The sequence below is a fragment of the Pseudorca crassidens genome, chromosome 18 (assembly GCF_039906515.1).
Source record: "Pseudorca crassidens isolate mPseCra1 chromosome 18, mPseCra1.hap1, whole genome shotgun sequence".
In the NCBI taxonomy this organism is placed as follows: Eukaryota; Metazoa; Chordata; class Mammalia; order Artiodactyla; family Delphinidae; genus Pseudorca; species Pseudorca crassidens.
This window is the reverse complement of record NC_090313.1, coordinates 10,167,765-10,187,062: the sequence shown is the minus strand read 5'-3', so window position 1 is coordinate 10,187,062 and position 19,298 is coordinate 10,167,765. Positions and strand designations below refer to the sequence as shown.

At 38.0% G+C, this 19,298-nt stretch overlaps 2 protein-coding genes across 31 annotated transcripts in view; one reads left to right on the top strand and one right to left on the bottom strand.

Moving 5' to 3' along the window:
* FGF14 (fibroblast growth factor 14) overlaps positions 1-19,298 on the bottom strand; it is a 701,033-nt gene that overhangs the window by 9,942 nt on the left and 671,793 nt on the right. The gene's annotated exons all lie outside the window — the stretch shown is intronic.
* The window catches only part of ITGBL1 (integrin subunit beta like 1), a 292,671-nt gene that overhangs the window by 229,932 nt on the left and 43,441 nt on the right, over positions 1-19,298 (top strand). For 4 of the 28 annotated variants that reach the window (XM_067713254.1, XM_067713253.1, XM_067713255.1 and 1 more), the window contains 2 exons: positions 10,910-10,944; positions 11,097-11,422. The exons of 7 other annotated variants lie outside the window; for them this stretch is intronic. In XM_067713254.1, coding sequence (XP_067569355.1) covers positions 10,910-10,944; positions 11,097-11,251 — 190 coding nt within the window. In that variant the 3' untranslated portion in view covers positions 11,252-11,422. Of the gene's footprint in view, positions 1-4,263; positions 4,292-4,528; positions 4,802-4,831; positions 4,984-7,566; positions 8,258-10,909; positions 10,945-11,096; positions 11,423-19,298 lie in introns of those variants that run through there. 17 more of the 28 variants (XM_067713274.1, XM_067713264.1, XM_067713263.1 and 14 more) reach the window with 10 other exon arrangements.

Here is a 19,298-nt window from a genome sequence, read left to right as displayed (position 1 = left end):
TTTGATCCCTGGTCCGGGAAGATCCCACGTGCTGCGGAGCAACAAAGCCCGTGTGCTACAACTACTGAGCCTGCGCTCTAGAGCCTGTGAGCCACAACTACTGAGCCCACGTGCCACAACTACTGAAGCCCACGCGCCTACAGCCCGTGCTCCGCAACAAGAGAAGCCACCGCAACGAGAAGCCGGAACACCACAACAAAGAGAAGACCCCACTCGCTGCAACTAGAGAAAGCCCGAGCGCAGCAACGAAGACCCAACGCAGCCAAAAAAAAAAAAGAAATTTTGGAACGAGTACAATGAGTTAACGACTCTCAAAGCCATTATCTACACTGATTGATGAATAACACAAAGCTTGCTACCTTATGGTTATCATTAATAACACAAATATTCATAGATGAGTTTTACATACTTCTAAAATTTAACCTACAAAGGCATTTCAGATAGACCTTTGTGAAAAATAATTTTAAAATTCAGCCTTCCTAGTTACAGACCATGGAAGTCACTTAACTAGTTTTTGTGGCTATTTTAAATAGGCTCAACACTGTGCTCGTCCATGTTTATGAAATACAGAGGCAAAACAGAACTTTATTGTCACTATCTTTTTAAAAATATCAGGTAGTTAATTTTTTTTTCACCTTAATAGATTTTTATGACTACAAAAAATAGTAACTTTTGTTTTTCTTTTAAGAAAGTTATTTTCTATACACATTCTATACACATTCTGAAAAACATATCCTTTAGGGTCTAAAAATATAAAACCTTTAAGAGTTAAAGTTATGCTAGCCATAATAAGGAATGTGACATTATTGTCTGTAGAAATGTTCTTTCAGTATTTCCCATGAGAGTGTTAACTGCAGGATGCAATTTATTGAGAGTGCCCCATAACTTTAATTCACTGAAAGTTAAATTGTTTTCCAAGGGGAACAGGTTTTGTTAATGGCAGGTGCTTTTTATGACAAAGATGATAGTTCCAGTTATTAATTTGATGAGATTAAAACAGCCAGAAGACAGGTTTAGCCCCCTCCCAAAGGAATTTATGTAGACCTTCATTTCTTCGAGATGATGCTACCTCAGGTTTGAATTAGATACCATCCAAATAAATATTCCGGTCTTCCGCAAAGTTTTATTTCTCCAAATATCCTCCTATTAGTTCTCTGACTAATAAATGATAGTCTCGGTGAGTCAGTCTCCAGGCCCTACTTCAGAGGAAAGACTGATAAAAGGGTCTGTGTTCATACATTTGTGGTGAGGAAAATAAAATGGAATGCTCTAAGACTCATAAATATAAGATATTGGTTGAGCGTGTACCTTCTAGGACAAACAGATTAGACTTTGGCACGTCCTTTGTCTTTTTATTGAGACAAGCCAAGGCAGCTAAGCATATTATTGATTAATACTAGTTAAAACCGGTCTTAGAATCAGCTGGGAGTGGGTATGGTAAAGGCTGACCCAGTACGTCACTCAGTGGGGAGAGGAGCTGGCACCTGCTGACTAAGATATCAGGTCTCTGCCCAGAGCCTTACCTTATTAAGAGGACCACTGAAGACTGACCTTAATCTCGAGACAGGAAGGCCTCCAGCTTTGGAAATGCAGGTCCATAGGGTGATCAACCCTTCCTTATAATCAACGGATCCCCCCCTGCCGTAATGTACGAAACATGGAGGATGCTGCCTGCCTTACCATCAGCAATTAGAAGTGTATTGTCTCTACTCTAAATTGACTAAGTTGAATATGAATGAGAATGAAGACCCTTGATGTGGAAGAAGTCGTTAGGTATGTCTCTGTCACTAAGTCTTTTTAAATCAAATGTTTGCATCTTAAGACTCCAAGCAAGTCAATAACACATCCCCTTTCTACAAGCTGTGCCAGTAACTTCAGAGGGAGGTGATTCTGTCTTCCACAGTGAGAGCCACTGCCTTCAGGTGATTGTGATGGTGGAGACTGGCTGGTACTTTTTCACCCTTCTTTATTCTTGGTTAAATAATTAATGTGCATACACATACTTACATGCATACACACTACATTCAAAGTTACTATTGTCTAATGCTTTTTGCTAGACTTCTCTAGACATTTCAAGAATACAATCTGCTCATGAAATATTGGAGTTCAAAATAATCCCATCATTCTCATGAGAACTGGTAGGACTAATGGAAGTTGAGATTGGTTACTACTTATTTGCTGTCATAAGGGACAAATAGACTTTCAATCTGCAAATGGGAGACAGGGTGACTATGAATGTCATCTGTGGAAACAGACCTCCTGGGGTCAACCCTGACCCCACTCCTTCCTGGCTGTGAGTCCTTGGGAAAATGACTTAATCCCTGGGCTTCAGTTTCCTCATCTCTAAAATGGGAACAAAAATCACAGGATAATATGGTGGTTGGGAGAATTGAGTGAATCAATACGCGTTACATATTTAGAAGAGGACCTGGCATATAGTAAGCACTCAATATTTATTCTAAAAAGGCTTTCCATTATTTATAGTCAAAAATAACCCTGTATCAGTTATTTCAATTCTATCAACAATTCTGCAAACCAAAGTTTAGTTAAATGATTAGTCAGTGAGAACAATTTTGTATGAACTGTTGGGCTCAGCCTCAGATGTACCAAAATGAACATACACAAAATGAACAGGATTCTTCCTGGAAGAATTTTATTAAAATTTTTGTGCTTAAAAATGCTAGTACAGTGCAGTATTTGCTGTGGTAAACTTACCTTCCTAGAGGGACTATACGTGGGGTAAATGGTACTGTGAAGGACAAGATGTGGGTAATGCCATGATACATTTGGAAAACTATCATTAGTCCATTACTGGGACTCTGTGAGGACCGAAGTGCAGAATGATGTGCTAGGTTACAGAAATGTAATAAAGGGTCTTGGGCACTCTGATAAACAGGTTAGACTTCTTATTATAAGCAAGAGGTAGATACGCAGAGTTCTTGAATAAGCAAGGGAATGATAATATAGTCTGATTAGTGTTTTATATTCTGTTGTCTTTGTGGAGGATGGTTTGAGAAGTTAGTAACACTTATTATATACTGATGTGTTGAAGACCAATCTCCTGCAAAATGGACTTGAAAACTGTTTGTAGGACATGTGCAGTTGTGTATTCATGTTAGTAATTAGTATTAATTTAATAATCAAGGGCGCATAAAATAAGGAGAGAAATACCACCAGAATTATGACACATTATTAAACTGAGTTCTGAACTTCCTGGTAGCTGAGACAAAAAGAGAAAGGCTTTATGTAATACAAATTATTAAAGAGAGAAAATCTTTTCTTTTTCTTGGCACTAACTTCTACAAGGTATTTCCTTGCAAGGAAAATGTGACTTTGACCAAATAAAGAAAACATAACACACATAACCCAAGCAAAAATGCTCTTGATAGTAACTGTACAATTGATAGAGTCATAGTTTTGTGTTTGAATCCTACAATATGCTTTAGAGGGATAGCTGGAGTGAATAGTCCCATAGGTAGGATTGGAAAAAATTGTAATTGATGGGCTTCCCTGGTGGCGCAGTAGTTGAGAGTCCGCCTGCCGATGGTGGGGACGCGGGTTCGTGCCCCGGTCCGGGAAGATCCCACATGTCGCGGAGCGGCTGGGCCCGTGAGCCATGGCCGCTGAGCCTGCGCGTCCGGAGCCTGTGCTCCGCAACGGGAGAGGCCACAACAGTGAGAGGCCCGCGTACCGCAAAAAAAAAAAAAAAAAAAAAAAAATGTAATTGATGAGATCCCCAGAGATCAGCTTTGTGGCTGGAGCCACAAACTCAAATGCCTATACTGACCAGGCAGATACGAGAGTGAAGCAGGCTGGCGGCATCAGAGCACCTAGCCTCTATGATCAGGCCCCCCAAGATGGCTGCTTTCCTGCTCTCAGGACATTCCCCCCTGGACCAGGGCCTGCTTCACCTACACCCTACTCACCTGATTGACCTTCCTACGTACTTGCCCCTGTCCCAGCTAGTGACTGTTCTAATCTTTAGATCAAAACATCTCCGCCCTGATAGCTTATCAAAGGGGCGGGGAGAGGCATGCCCCTCTGCTAGTTTCCCTGGTAACAGATGAGCCAACCGAATGTCAATTCCCCCTATAACTGGTAACCTCCCCCTCCCCCCAGGGGGCAAAGACTGCTGCCCTTCCTGCCTGCCATCTGCCAAACACCGTGGGGTTTGGCTCCAGGATCTTGCTTCAGAGGTGTAAGATTCCCCCTGTCCATTAAACCATTGATTTCTCTATCACTGACTCCCGGGCTGTTTCCTAGGTCTAGAAGCTGAGCAAGTACAGGGCTTGCAGGCCTGCAGGCTGCAGCCCAACACAGCACCATGTGAGGATAAATGCCCCTTACTCAGGCTCAGAGCTGAGGGGATGGACAGAATGGCAGAAAGGGTGACGGTTCTCATGGGAAAATAAAAACCTTAGATCTGCAAAATTTCTGCCTGGTTTTTCAAAGGAAGTAAAAAATCCAGATTTCTGGATAAAAATCTCCTTTGTATGGTGGCGGCTATTTCTTTGTTCTTGTTTTTCAGTGTAGCACAGACCAATGGTCTGAGGTGGACCCCTGAGCACCCAGTGTGAGACCTCCAATGTAGAGTGGCAAGAAAAGTACTAAAGAAAGAAGGAACCCCAGGTGGCTTACCAACGCAGCCCTAACCTAACTGATGGTATTTATCTATTTGAGTCATACCACGACTGTGCCAGTGAAACATTCTAAAACTGGCAGTGGTAATATGAGAAGACTTATTTAAATTTAAGCTCAAATATAAACTCTTTGAAACTGCCAAAATGAAATAGATAAGGAGTTTGATGTGTCTTTTTCTCTTCTTGCCCAGCCTATACTTAGAACCACCAACACCATCACAACAGAAATCAACAGCAGTTGAGTTCCAGCAGAAGCTTAAATATTAGTTTGTAACTTTGCCAAACTAAATCATCAAATAACAGAATAGAAAAACACAACAATTAAACAAAAATTTCATATCTCCTTTTATGTTGTGGTTGTTTTGAAATGAAAGGACCATCTGTGGTGTACTTATTATCTTAACAGTAGCAGCAGAATTCCTCTTCTGAGGGAAATGTCTTTGTTTAAGAAAATACTGTGATGGGCCATTTGCATGCACCAAGCAGGGCTTCTCAGTTTAGGATGAGAGGAGGGGGTGGAGAGAATAGAGGACCCATGTTCCATAATTTGTAACCAATAAATAAGCCATAAACCCAGATAATTCGGCATAATCATAACCTAATAGCTAACAGTGACCTTGAGAATCGAACCCAGTGGTCGGCAAACTAGAATCCATGGCCAAATTCATGCTACAAAGTGCAGAGGAGAGTTGTTGAGATTGTATGACCTGCAAAAACTGTGGTATTGACTGTATGGTCCTTTGCTAAAAAATTTTGTCAACTGTGATCTAAGGTTGTTAATCTAGTTTCAAATATTCCCAAATTAAGCTTGGATTGCACTTATGTTCATGTATACAAATGCATACAATTTGAACCAGCATTTTCATCAGAGTTTCATCCCTGGAAAAGCCTTTACGGTGTGTTATGAGCCTGGGCTTTCCTGTAAAAGTAGTTAGCTACGTAGTAGTCCACAAATTCCATTTAGTTGCTACATCTCTTTTGTTTTTATCTACAACTACATGAAAATTATGTTTGGTTAATATCTACAGGTTTGCCTAGTAAACCTGTAAACCAGCACCACCACCGTTTCGAAGGGAAAACATAAAAAGAAGCATTCCAGACAAATTTATATTCTAACTATGAGTCTGCCACAACTGGGACCCAGTGCAGCCAAAGCAAACAAACAAATAAATATTTAAAAAAATAAATAAAATAAAATTAATTATATCCTTTAATGATACTGTTCTGACACTACCCAGTTTTTTAAAAAAGAAGTACAGAACACTCTTAAGATTACATATAAAGGGAAGAATATTCTGACCTTTTGGAAGATTTTATAGTCATGAATTTTGAAACAAAAAATAATTTGTAGTTAACGCTCAAACGTAGAAAATTTAGTTGACTAATGCATTTTATTTATCTGAAATTCTACATAATCAAATGTGTACAGTATCAGGCTGTGACTAATGCCCACAGGAAGAAAAAAAGTATAATGTTTTACATGTTTAAGAGGCAGCTTTTATTTGATTATAGGACCAAGTGATTTTGAGTATATTCCCACCAACAAAACAGTCTCCACAAGTCCCTGTATTTATAGGACCAGAAGCTGTTTCTTAGTTTCTGGGGAAACAAAATTGTAAATGAAGGCTTTGTTTCGCCAGTAAAGACCTTATTTGACATTTAGAGATGTTTGATATATATATCTTTAGACATATTATTTCATTTACTAAATATTATATTTTAATTTATTATGTTATATTTAATATGTATTTTCTTTTTATGACATTATGCTTTTAAACAATTGTGGCAAGAACAACTTTTATTTGTTATGATTCATATTAAGTAATTTATTTTATTTATTTAATGTAAATATATATATTTTTATATATATTATACATACATATATATAATCTTAAATATGTCATTGCTACTTAAAACGTGGTATTCAGGGATCAACAGCAACTTCCTCACCTGGGAAGTTGTTAGAAATGCAGATTTCCAGTCCCCAGGGCTGACCTATAGAATCAAAATTTGCATTTTAACAAGACCCCAAGTGATTCGTATGCATATGAGAGCTTGGGAAGCATTGGTATATGTTCCTGTTATCATACAGAACAAATTGATATCAATATATGATCACAAAATTTTAGTAAATATCAAATAAATTGGCATTATTCATAAGCTTTCTACCATCTTAAAATTAGTATAAAATTTATTAAAGCAAGGAAATGGAAGCAAAAATATAAAGTACTTGCAGTATATCTTTAAATAAGAAGCTTTAAGATTATAATTAAAACATGTGCCAACTAGTTCTATAATGTTAAATCTGTTTTCTCTAGAATATAGACATGTGTAATTCCTAAAATAATAATGCTTGTAACATGAACAGATGGTATCAGTGCTATAAATATTAGCAAAAAAATCACAAAATAAATATGCTTAAGAAAGTATTAATACAACCACATACCATTCTTACAATTTGTCAGTGCTTAACAGTGATGCCTCAAAATAATAATGATGATGATAATGGTAATAATAATAATGTTAACAACTACAGCTAACAAACTGTGCATACGTCTATACCAAGCACTGTTCTACACATTTACCTAATCAACTAATTATTCCGCACTATAATCCTGTGAGATTGGTACTACTATTATCCCCATTTTAGAAATGAAGAAACTGAACCCAGAGGGTTTAACTAACTTGCCCAAGTACATTTATTTTCATCAAGATGAATAATTTAACTATTCCTACTCACTTGTCATTCAATGGAAGAGATGCACTTTTTTAGATATGTGATCAATTGCAAAAAATGGCCTGAATTCTTCACCCTCCCTGGATCAAAGCTCTCTTGCATGTAATGTGACGTGTCTTCCCACTATGAGCTAAGGTGAAGGAGGCAGAGGCTTGACAAGCACTTGTACAAATGGGTTTGTCTTCTCAGACTCATCCACTGCCCTGAGAGCACCCCTGGGCTAGCCTGCCGGAGAAGAGACACACGTGGAACACAGCCAAGTTGCCCAACCTAAACTAGTCTATTTCCAGACAGGTGATCAAGTCCTACCAAGATCTACAGAGCCACCTAGCCGATCTCCATATGACTCCAGATGCACAAGCATTAATACACTTAACTGCTATAGGCCGCTTCAGCACTCATTGTTTGCTACATGGTGTCATTAAGGAATTGATAACTGATACAGATAATTAATTCAACTGAATTATTCAGTTAAAACTGTACCTTATACAGCTGCTCTTTATCTACATGTAACTACATATGAAAACAAACACAGATGGAAAACAGTAATGAATGACATATGCTGTCATCTTGGCAAAAGTGTCACATGTCTTAGGATATAATTGTTAAAGGGGAAAAAGTATATTATTAAAAGAGTTTAAAAAAACAAGAAACAAGAATACATAGGAGTACTCAAAATGAATCTCTTCTCCCCTTTACCAAGCTGTACTTTCCTTCCCCTCCCCACTGATCAATTAAAGAAACGCTGAACAAAACAGAAACTGAGTTGGCTACCCTCTGTTGCCAACCACCCCTCTAACTCACTGCAGTCTTATATTCCCCAGGGAAAGGTTGGAATGGGATGACGATGTCATGGTGGGGCGTCTCGTGATTAAAAACTGAGCTCTTAGATCAAATGTGTTCTGGTGTTTTGTCATACATCAACTCCTCAACAGAAGACTTCTCCGACATGTGTAGGGTCAATTGTATATAACTTTGCCTAAAAGAGAAACATAAAACTGATAGTGCTTTATGTGAAAGGAATCAGACTGGATGTATGTGATGAAACCCAGGAGAAGTGCTGCCATGACTTTTTAATAATTTTCTGAACAATCAGAGTGAATAATGTCATGATAATAGCAGATGCATACTGTAATATGCAAAGAGTTTCTTGGTCTGATGAAGCCTCTCAGAGGCTTCATCAGAGATTAGTAAATGTCTCGAAGTCAGAGTGTTAGCATTACTTCATCCTTTATTTTAAGGATTTTTCAGATTCAGTTAGTGACGTGTAGTTTTGTTACAGCACACGTATTACATAAAGTCGAATTTGTATATATATATATATATATATATATATATATATATATACACACACACTAAGCATGATAATACCAGTAAGCATTTGAACATCTTAGAAATGAGGTTACCTCATTCAAAAGGTAAATAATAAAGTCTACTGCACAGTCCACATCATAGTAATAGCTAAAGCATGATCCATGAACTGGTACCTATCTACAATTTATTTATTTCTGGTCTGCAATGAAACAAGTACAAAACTGAGCAAAGAACACTTATAAACTTCTATAGCAATTTAACAAAATATTTTTACTAACTGTTGAATATAAAAATAAAAACTCTGGACTTTTATTTTGTACTTAAAATATTTTCTAGTAACTTAATTTGATTATATTTTCTGAAAGTATATCTCTGCAAAAGATTGGAAAATTTAAAAATTACTATCCTTCACCACAAATAGTCTAGGGACCATCGCTCTATTATATATAGGGTTGGATGTGACTATAAATCTAATTAAAGGAGAACTAAAGTGAGAATTAGTGGCAATTATTATTTTTTTTATTAATGTAAGCCAGTCACAATGCTAAATGCCTTACACAAATTACCTCATTTTATTCCTTTTAACAAAGTATGATGCTAAAGTTAAGTATCTTGGTGAGAATTTATATAGCTAGTAAGTGGCAGCGCAGGAATGGATCCTAGGCTGTCTGAGGTTTTGACCTCGGCTTGACCTCACTGGTTATATACCTGGTCAGCCTAGTATACATAACTCTAAAACGGAATCAAAGACAGGAAATGTGGCTTGACAACAGGCAGGGCAACCACAAGAGAAGTAAAATAGTTCCAGAACAAAATTTCTCCAATGAATGACCCTCAAGGAAGGAGTAGAAAAGATGATTAAATCCACTGGATAAATTACTTAAAATTATCAGCCATATTAGTGTTTATTTTATTTTCCATTTCATTCCATTTCCCTAATGTCTCTTGAGTGTTGAGTTTGGATTAGGACTTGATCTGGTGTGACCTTCTACCTGGTCTAGGTCCCTCAGACATTTCATATACCAGAAATAGAAGGAAGAAATCAAGGGAGATAGCATTTAAGAAATGAGTGCATAATTAAGGGATTCTAAAGCTTTGGGGGAAAAAACCAAAAAAAACCTGTGTTCTTAGCCATCAGGGTACTAATGGTGGTGGTGATGGTGGGAGTGGGGAATGGTGATGCAACAAAGATTTCCTGAGTGGAACAAATGCTGCAGAAAATATTCAGCTCTTTTATATTTAACCAGACCAAGATATTATCACATACAGTAGCAAACATTTTCAATTCATATTGCACTAGAATTTTTTGTTAGCCAAAACAAGAGCAGAATTTGCTGTGCAAAAACATTGAGTTTGTTAGTTTTTGTAGTTAGATCAATTCAGTATTTTACCATGCCTACCCAAACTGAGTCTGGTTGCTTTATCTTCCTTTATCAACGTTTTCTTTCATCTCCTTGTAAGTTTTGGCCCGTGTTATCTTGAGAAACTGAATATAAAAATGCCAAATATTTAACTGTGACTTCCACTTTGCCAAATTCTATGAGTGAACATGGGCTTGTTTTCATCAGTTTTTTTCTTCCGCCTAACTCCTTGAACTATGTTTTAAAACTATTTTTACAGCTCTGCATGCTTCTCTCCTTAGGCCTATTTCTACATGCATCTACAAGCTTTTTCTACTTTCTTTTCTTTAAGCTCCACTTTAAGTTAGAACTTTCCATAAAAGCTTTTTTTGTGTGTGTTTGCATTGTGGATTTTTCCTAATAAAAACGTACCCAGTCAAAACCACTTATTTGTATAAACAAAACCAAAACCAAATAGATAATCAAAACCATCCATTTATCCAACCTATAAAATGCAAGCTTCCATAGAAAAATGAAGGAAATACAAGTAGGTTCTACAATATTCCTAAAATGCCATATTCATTGAATAATATTAATTTGTATTGAGCTTTACGATTTTCAAAGGCCATTCACATATATTTTGTTTGATTTAATAATGCTGTTAAAAATGCTTCAAGAAGAACAGCATTATCCCATGTCATCGATGATGATTTTACATCTCTGAGAGCATAGGTCCTCATGAGGAATGGATTAAGATGTTTTTATTTCTATCCATGTGGTATTTTATGTACATACTGCTGCTACTGAGCAAGTAATTATTAATAATAACAATGTTGAAAATATGAACCAAATGTAAGAGGTTTAATTTTTTCCCCCAGAATATCAAATAAATCATCTTACTGGGATAAAAGAGGTCAGTATCTGATAAAGAATCACTAACACTAACGAAAAGAAAAAAAAGAAAAGGAATCATCATCAACACTGAACGTGTGGCATACAGAGGAAGCCCATGTGGTGCTGAAATGATAACCTGAGGATTGCTTTCCTTTGATTTTGCTTTATTAGCTAGAAACACATTGGCCATGACTTCCCAGATTCTGGTTGCAAGCTGTTCGATAATTCCAAAGGTTAACACAAAAGGACAAACATGGAACACTGAAGAGAAAGGTCAGGAAAGTAAGAAAAGAGGCAATAGCAACACTTCCTGGGAAGAAGAGTGACTGGGGAGAGGAAAAACATCAACCTATTGGCTAAATGACTCTACCCAGGTGAAGCTGTCACCATGAAGCTCAATTCTGCCATGGATTTAATTGTCTAATTGCCACTGGATTATTTTCATGTTGTATTATGAAATTTTACAGGCATTAATGAATTAAATGGTTTTACTTTCAGGTTGTTGGTTGAGAATATAACACTATGAAATGGAAAGAATTATATTAATTATAAATAATACTAATACTAAACAAATACTAAACATTCTGCCCCAGATATTACATAATAAATTTGAATACTGCGAACACATGGAAACATGTTTCCATTATTCTATACTTAATAATATCTAAAATTCATGCATTTATTTATGCATTGTTTATTGGTTAAATAAATGCATGAATTTTAGACATTATATACTTGCCAGTGACTGTCCTTGATCTGGAGATATAAACAATGAGCAAAAATGATATAGGGTTTCCCTGGTGGCGCAGTGGTTGAGAGTCCGCCTGCCGATGCAGGGGACATGGGTTCGTGCCCTGGTCCGGGAAGATCCCACATGCCGCGGAGCAGCTGGGCCCGTGAGCCATGGCCGCTGAGCCTGCGCGTCCGGAGCCTGTGCTCCGCAACGGGAGAGGCCACGACAGTGAGAGGCCCGCGTACCACAAAAAAAAAAAAAAAAAAAAAAAGATGGTACTCTTGGGGCATAAAGTCTAGGGGAGGAGACAATTATTTACACTACTGATCATATCACTACAAAATAAGACAAGTTCCTACAAGAAAAGGAATGATTTCCATGAGAACACGTAACAAACATGTCTGACCTAGCCTGAGTTGGTACGGAAAAACATTCAAATCGGAGCTGAGGTCTACAACATCAGCATGAGTTCACTAGGCCTAGAGAGGGGTGAAGAGTATTTCTGCAGAGGGCAACATCATGTGCAAAGGCCCTGGGGCAGAAGCAGAGACAGACCATTTGGAGGACAGAAAGAAGACCAAAACTGGAATGCAGAGTGTGAAGGAGACAGCAGTAGGAGTTGAGATCTGTGTGCTAACCACGTGCCAAACTAGATAGTCACGTTAAGAGTTTAGGTCTTTCCATAGAAACACTGGGAGAACGTTAAAAGTTTTTATGCAGAGCATGTCACAATCGGGTAGGCATTTGGAAAGACCACTCTGGCTAAAGTGTGAAGAATGGAAAAGAGAGCCAGTTTGGATGCAAGAATGCTGGTCTGTCTACCGCAATACCAGGCAAGACTTTGGTAGTGGAGTGGAGTGGAGAGAAGAGCGCAGACTGAGGAAATATTTAGGAGGTCAAATAGTCAGTACCCTGTGATTGTACCTGGCAGCTAAGGGAGAAGGAGTGTCAAGCAAAGTGTGTAGGTTTTTTGCTTGTGGAACTGGATGACATTTGGTGTGTGTTTATTGCTGTTTTGAAAGGTCAAACACTGCAGTTCTGTATTCTTGGGCAAAATAAAGCTTACGTGTATAACGTAAGTGTACATAGTACTTTCTGTCCTTTTATAGAACATTATTTCAAATATTTAGAGGGTAATTTTCCACAATGTTTTATTTAACTTGTTTCCCTTAAGTAGCTTGTGTGTGTGTGTGTGTGTGTGTGTGTGTGTGTGTGTGTGTGTGTGTTTTCAGGAGTTTCAATTTCCTTTTAGTAGAGGGGATCAATATTACGTTAGCAATCACGATACGGAGCTTCCCATGCTGTGCTGAAGACATAAGAGGCAGTCTAGAAGAGGAAATAGCTATTCCTGCCTTGGAGAAGGGGACAAGCTTTTGAAACATGATGTTATTTAGATATAGGTTTTGGGGTTTTTTTTTAACATCTTTATTGGAGTATAACTGCTTTTGAAAGGTGAATCGGAGTTTGTGAAGGTGAAGAAGAAAGAGAAAAAGCATCCCACTTGGAAGGAAAAGAACTGCCTTCTAGAAATTATGAGAAGCCCCTTGAGGTAGGAGTCTTAGACCAGCGTGGCTGGAAGCTAAGGTCCGTGTGGTGACGTGAAGCTGGGATACACGCTGGCCATGCCGTGGGGTTGTGACTTTCTGATCAGCAAAGATGAGCCCCAGAGATTTTCAAGAAAATGGATGAGGTGCTGAGATTGTGTTTTAAAAGATAACTGGGGACTTCCCTGGCCGTCACTGGTTAAGACTTCGCCTTCCAAGGCAGGGGGTGCGGGTTGGATCCCTGGTCAGAGAGCTAAGATCCCACATGCCTCACGGCCAAAACAACCAAAACGTGAAACAGAAGCAATATTGTAACACATTCCATAAAGACGTTGACAATGGTCCACATCAAAAAAATAAAAATAAATAAAATAAATAAAAAGAGAACCTATCGTATGATCTAGCAATCACGTTCCTTGCTATCTACCCAAATGAGGTGAAATTTGCATCCTCAGAGAGACCTGCATAGACTTTATTCGTAATTTCCAACTATTCGGAGCAACCAAGGTGGCTTTCAATAAATGAATGTATAGACAAACTGTGGGAAATCCATACAGTGGAATATTATTCAGTGATCAAAAGAAATTATGAAGCCATGGGTTATCTTAAATGCATATTACTAAGTAGAAGAAGCCAATCTGAAAAGGTTGTATAGCGTATGATTCCAACTCTGTGACATTCCTGAAACGGCAGAATTATGGAGTGAATAAAAAGATCAGTGGCTTGCAGGGGCTGTAGGGGGAGGAGTGAAGAGGTGCAGCACAGAGGACTTCGAAGGCAGTGAAATCATCTGTATGATTCTGTAGTGGTACATGTCGTTGTATATGTCCTACATTTGTCAATATCCATAGGAGGCACAGCACAAACAGTAAATACTAATGTAAACTATGGACTTCAGTGAGTAACAGTACACCAACACCAGTTCATCAATTGTAATCTTTGTACCACACTAATGCTAGATGTTAATAAAAAGGGAAACTTTTGCGGGGGGAAGGGGTTTATGGGAACTCTCTTTACTTTCTGCTCAAGTTTTCTATCAACCTAAAATTGCTAAAAAAGAACAAAGTCTATTCATTTACAAAATGAAAAAGAAAGATAACTCACTCAGGGTAGAGGAGGATTTTAGTCCAGGGGCAGAGATCTGCAGCATCTGCATAGGTTCTCCCATTAATGTCTTAATAAATTCCATGGTACGAATAATTTGCACTTAGGCATTAAGGAAGATATATGTATCAACAATGCTCAAGAACAGTACGTGCATGCCCAGGATGGGGAAGCAAAAATGGAATGTCTAGATCAGGGATGAGCAAACTACAGTCCCCAGGCCAAAGCAGGCCTGCCAAATACAGTTTTATTGTCACACAGCCAAGCTCACTAATTTACATATTGCCTGTGGCTACTTTTGAGTTACAACAGCAGTTGATCGTATAGCAATTGAGACCGTGTGACCTACAAGCCTAAAACATTCATCTGGCCCTTTACAGACTAAGTTTGCCAGCCCTTGTGATAGACTCTCACTGGGACTGGCTGAATATGTATAGCTTTCATAGGATTCCCTCATTTCAGAAGAAGTCATATTGAGATACAAAAACTTTCTCAGAAAAGGAAAAAAGAAAGAAAGAAAGAAAGAGAAGAAACAATTCCATCTATGGACAGATCCCTCTGAGAATATCTGAGATTTGGAGATATGATTCTGGAGAAGGTTTTCCACTTTGATCTATATAGATAATATAGTATTCATGTCGATCCACTATTACTATTACTATTTTGCTTATCACACCAATATATAATTTCAAATTCTATCAGCAAAGTTACAGAGGCACATTTCTAATGAAATCTGTGATTAAAGTATCGACAATTAAAGAGAAAAGTAGAAATCTGAAGCGTTTGCTTTTGCCTAACCACAAACAACATGTTTTTTTGTTTTTCTTTTTTTTGCGGTATGCGGGCCTCTCACTGCTGTGGCCTCTCCCATTGCGGAGCATAGGCTCCGGACGCGCAGGCTCAGCGGCCATGGCTCACGGGCCCAGCCGCTCCGCGGCATGTGGGATCTTCCCGGACCAGGGCACGAACCCGTGTCCCCTGCATTGGCAGGCGGACTCTCAACCACTGCGCCACCAGGGAAGCCCCACAAACAACATTTGAAAAATAGATTTATAGCATGTTTATCTTCTCAATGTTCTCATGCACTGCTAATCAGAGAAGTAAACATAAGATAGTTAGAATCTGATGTAAATAAATTTTAAAAATGTTTAATATAAACTTTAATCAGTTATATAAGGTACAGAAGGAGAGCAGTAAAAAAGCCAAACAAGCCTTATTATAATGAGTGATGATAAAATCAGCACTTATAAGAATAACTAAAAATACTTGGTAAAGTCAGTCTCTGTATCATTTCAGAATGTGTGCAGCTACAAGGAGCAAAGAACAGACTATCTAAATTGCAGTGGCTTAAATATTAGAATTTGAACTTCTCTCTCATGTGAAAAGTCTGTAAGGGTTTGTGCTTCCAGCTTTGGATCAGTGCCTCTGATTTCACCAAGAAAATATACATATATATATATTTTTTCTCTCTCTCTCTCCTTTCTGCCATGTTGAATGGATGTGTTGGTGATTTTCTCTCACAAAACATTGCTGTAGATCCAACCATCACATGTTCATAGAACAGAATCCCAATTAACATGGAAGAGGGTTGGGGGATAAAAGGGCTGTCTCTATTTTTTGAGGAAGGAAATATTTTCTCAGAAGCTCCTTAACAGAGCTTATTATTTATTTCATTGGTCAGAATAAGGGCATATACCCACACCTAGAATAACTGCTGGTTAAGTAAAATGGGGCTGCTATGATAGGTCTAAAATTTTAGCCTTAAATCAAGCATTATTAATTTCCTGGATTAGAGCATATGGCCCACTCAAATAAAAGGGGGATTTTGTTATCAAGGGAGAAGAAATTACTTTGGAATTGATTAACATTAAACTAAACTTTTTCTTTCTCTTGCAATATTTTAAATATATGAAGAATACATATTTAATGGCATGATTTCACTATGTCTAACCCAATTTTAAACATGATGTGCAAATGCAACTCAGTAATACCTTATATTGTGTATGTGCAAATACACACACACATACACCATACATTACATATCTGCACATATATAATAAATGGTATTATACATGTCTATAATTTAACCTGTGATAAAAGGGGACCTTAATTCCATTTTACTTCTCCCTTCTCAGCTTAAAATATTAAAGAATTTTATTTCTAAATATTGCTTTTGTTCTCTTCAATTTTGTGGTTTGCAAATTTTTATTATTGTTGAAAAGTTAATTAAAAAAATTCTTACTAGTGGTTTAAAGGATGCTAATTCCTAAGATATTTGGTGCAATTTGACAACATGAATCACTCTTTCTGGATACTATACTTAGTTCTACTCACATAAAAGATACAAACAGGAAGAATTCTATTATAAAGTTAAAAATCAGAACAACTCATACACTGCCACAAAACTTTTAACAAGTGTCGTTCACTGAAAGAAATGAAACATATGTTCATGGTTGAAAGTTATGGCCATGAACTTACTATTTGCTACTGATTGAATATTTTGCTCCTCTTGCCCCAAATTCCTATGTTGAAATCTGATCCCCAATGCGACCATATTTGGAGGTGGGGCCTTTAGGAAGTAACTAAATCATGAGGGTGGAGCCTTCATGAATGGGATTAAGGCCCTTACAGGGAGAAGACAGAGACCTAGCTCACTCTCTTTCTGCCAACTGAGGAGAAGGCAACAGTCTGCAACCCAGAGTAGGGCTTTCACCAGAACCCTAACCTGCTGGCACCCTGACCTTGGACTTCCAGCCTCCAGAACTCTGAGAAATAAATTTCTGTTGTTTATAAGCCACCCAGTCTATGGTACTTTGTTATCGTAGCCAGAACTAAGACACTACACTATTTGAGAAATCTCTCTACACAGGTGAATCCTGGTGGCATATGTATTTCAAATAATATCTAAATCAGTAGAAGTTGGTTATGTGGCATTTGTTTAACAATAGAAATACTCATTTACTCACTCACCCTTACAAACAGTTCCTGGGTATATTCTTTCAAAATAACTTTAATTAGTACATTGGTATTAAAAGGATTTTCTTTTTCCCAGTAATTTTCAGAAGATAATGCCATTATATAATACACAGAAGTCATCAGGATAGTAGATACTAATAAACTAAGAAGTTAGAGACCTAACTCAGATTATCCAATTTAGGAGTTGGCCAACTATTTTTTGTAAAGGGCAGAATAGTAAATATTTTTGGCTCTGTGGTCCATACGGTCTCTGCAAAAGTACTCAACTCCCTTCCAGCGTGAAAGTTGTCATAGACTTAAATAAATAGGTGTGGCTTGTGTTCCAAGAAAATTTTATTTATGGACACTGAAATTTGAATTTTATATAATTTCATGTATCACAAAATATTATTCTTTTGATTTTTACAGCCATTTAAAAATTTAGAAACTATTCTTGGCTCTTAGGCTGTACAAAAACAGAGAGGGAGGCCGCAGTTTGCCAGCTCCTCATTCAGGTATCTCAATCAGGAGCGCTTAATTTGTCAGTAATTTGGGTTTGGACTGCACGTGGGAGTCCATGGCTACCTGTAACTTTCTAAGACAGGGAGAAGCTTGCCCTTCCCTCCTCTTCACTCCTGCTGCCCCACTAGAATCTGGAGATGCTCAGGAAAAACAAACTTGTGTCAGTATCAGTCTGAGCAAACAAGACTAGTACCTACACCTCTCCCAGTTTTTGCAGGTGATGACTAGACATTGCAAAGCCAAAGCTATGAACTATATTTGGATTGTTTTCTGATACTTGCTTTTCTTTTCTACATCTCTCCAAGCTCCTGCCATTAACTAGGAGTTGACCTCAAGTGAGTGCTGCAAAGAGAATGTGAGCCCTATCCCGGTAAATAATTTAGGAAATGCTAAAGGCAGCCAACAGGGGGACACGCAAATATAGATGCTTCACATCACTCTGTGGCAGAGTAACTGAAAAATAAAAAATTGAAAATATTTCAAGTAAAGGGTGGACATCAGGTCAAATCGAATATGTTACTAAAAACAAAAAAACAAAAACACAAATTCAGTGAGGTTTCCCCTGCACTGTTCCACTTGGGTGTCATAATTAGTGGACAATTATTTCACTCTAATTGGCTTATGCAGACACAGGGCAAGTTATGACAGCTTCCACTGCATCCAGTCTCCTCCCCGTACCTCACTTCCTGCTACTCTCACCTCCTTCGCCCCTGCCAGCCACACTGGCTCCCCTGATTTTCTTCATTCATGTCAGAGACTCTCATACATTAGGGTCTCAGCTCTGGTTATTTTCTGCCTGGAACGATCTTCCCCAGATACCTGGATGGCTCTCTCTCTACATTCTTCAAGTCTTTGCTCAAATTTCACCTCAAATCGGCCTGCCCTGACCACTCCATTTAACACTGCAACCCACTTATCGCTTCTGCAGCACACCCCAAGCTCTTTCCATGCTCTTTGTTCTTTTTCCTCTCTTTAGACTTTTTGCTTATTTTCTACCAGAATGTAACCTCCCTGAGGGATAGGACCTTTGTTTTATTCCCAAGTATGTAGGTGAGTTCCTGGCACATAGTAAGAGCTCAATAAACATCCTCCAATTATCAGGCAGGGAGCACGGCCAGGAGACCTATATTTGGAAAACCTAACAGTATGGTGACTCTACACCCCAGTGTCTGAAACAATCCTGTTTCTTTGCCTTATATACCAGCTAGGTAACTTTTACTCTTAAAACTGCCTCAGTTTGCCCACTGACAGATGATTGGATAAAGAAGATGTGGTATATATACACAATGGAATACTATTCAGCCATAAAAAAGAACAAAATAATGCCACTTGCAGCAACATGGATGGACCTAAAGATTATCATACTAAGTGAATTAAGTCAGACAGAAAAAGACAAATACCCTATGATATCACTTATATGTGGAATCTAAAATACGACACAGGTGAACTTATTTACAAAACAGAAATAGACCCAGGCATAGAAAACAAACTTCTGGTTACCAAAGGGGAAGGGGG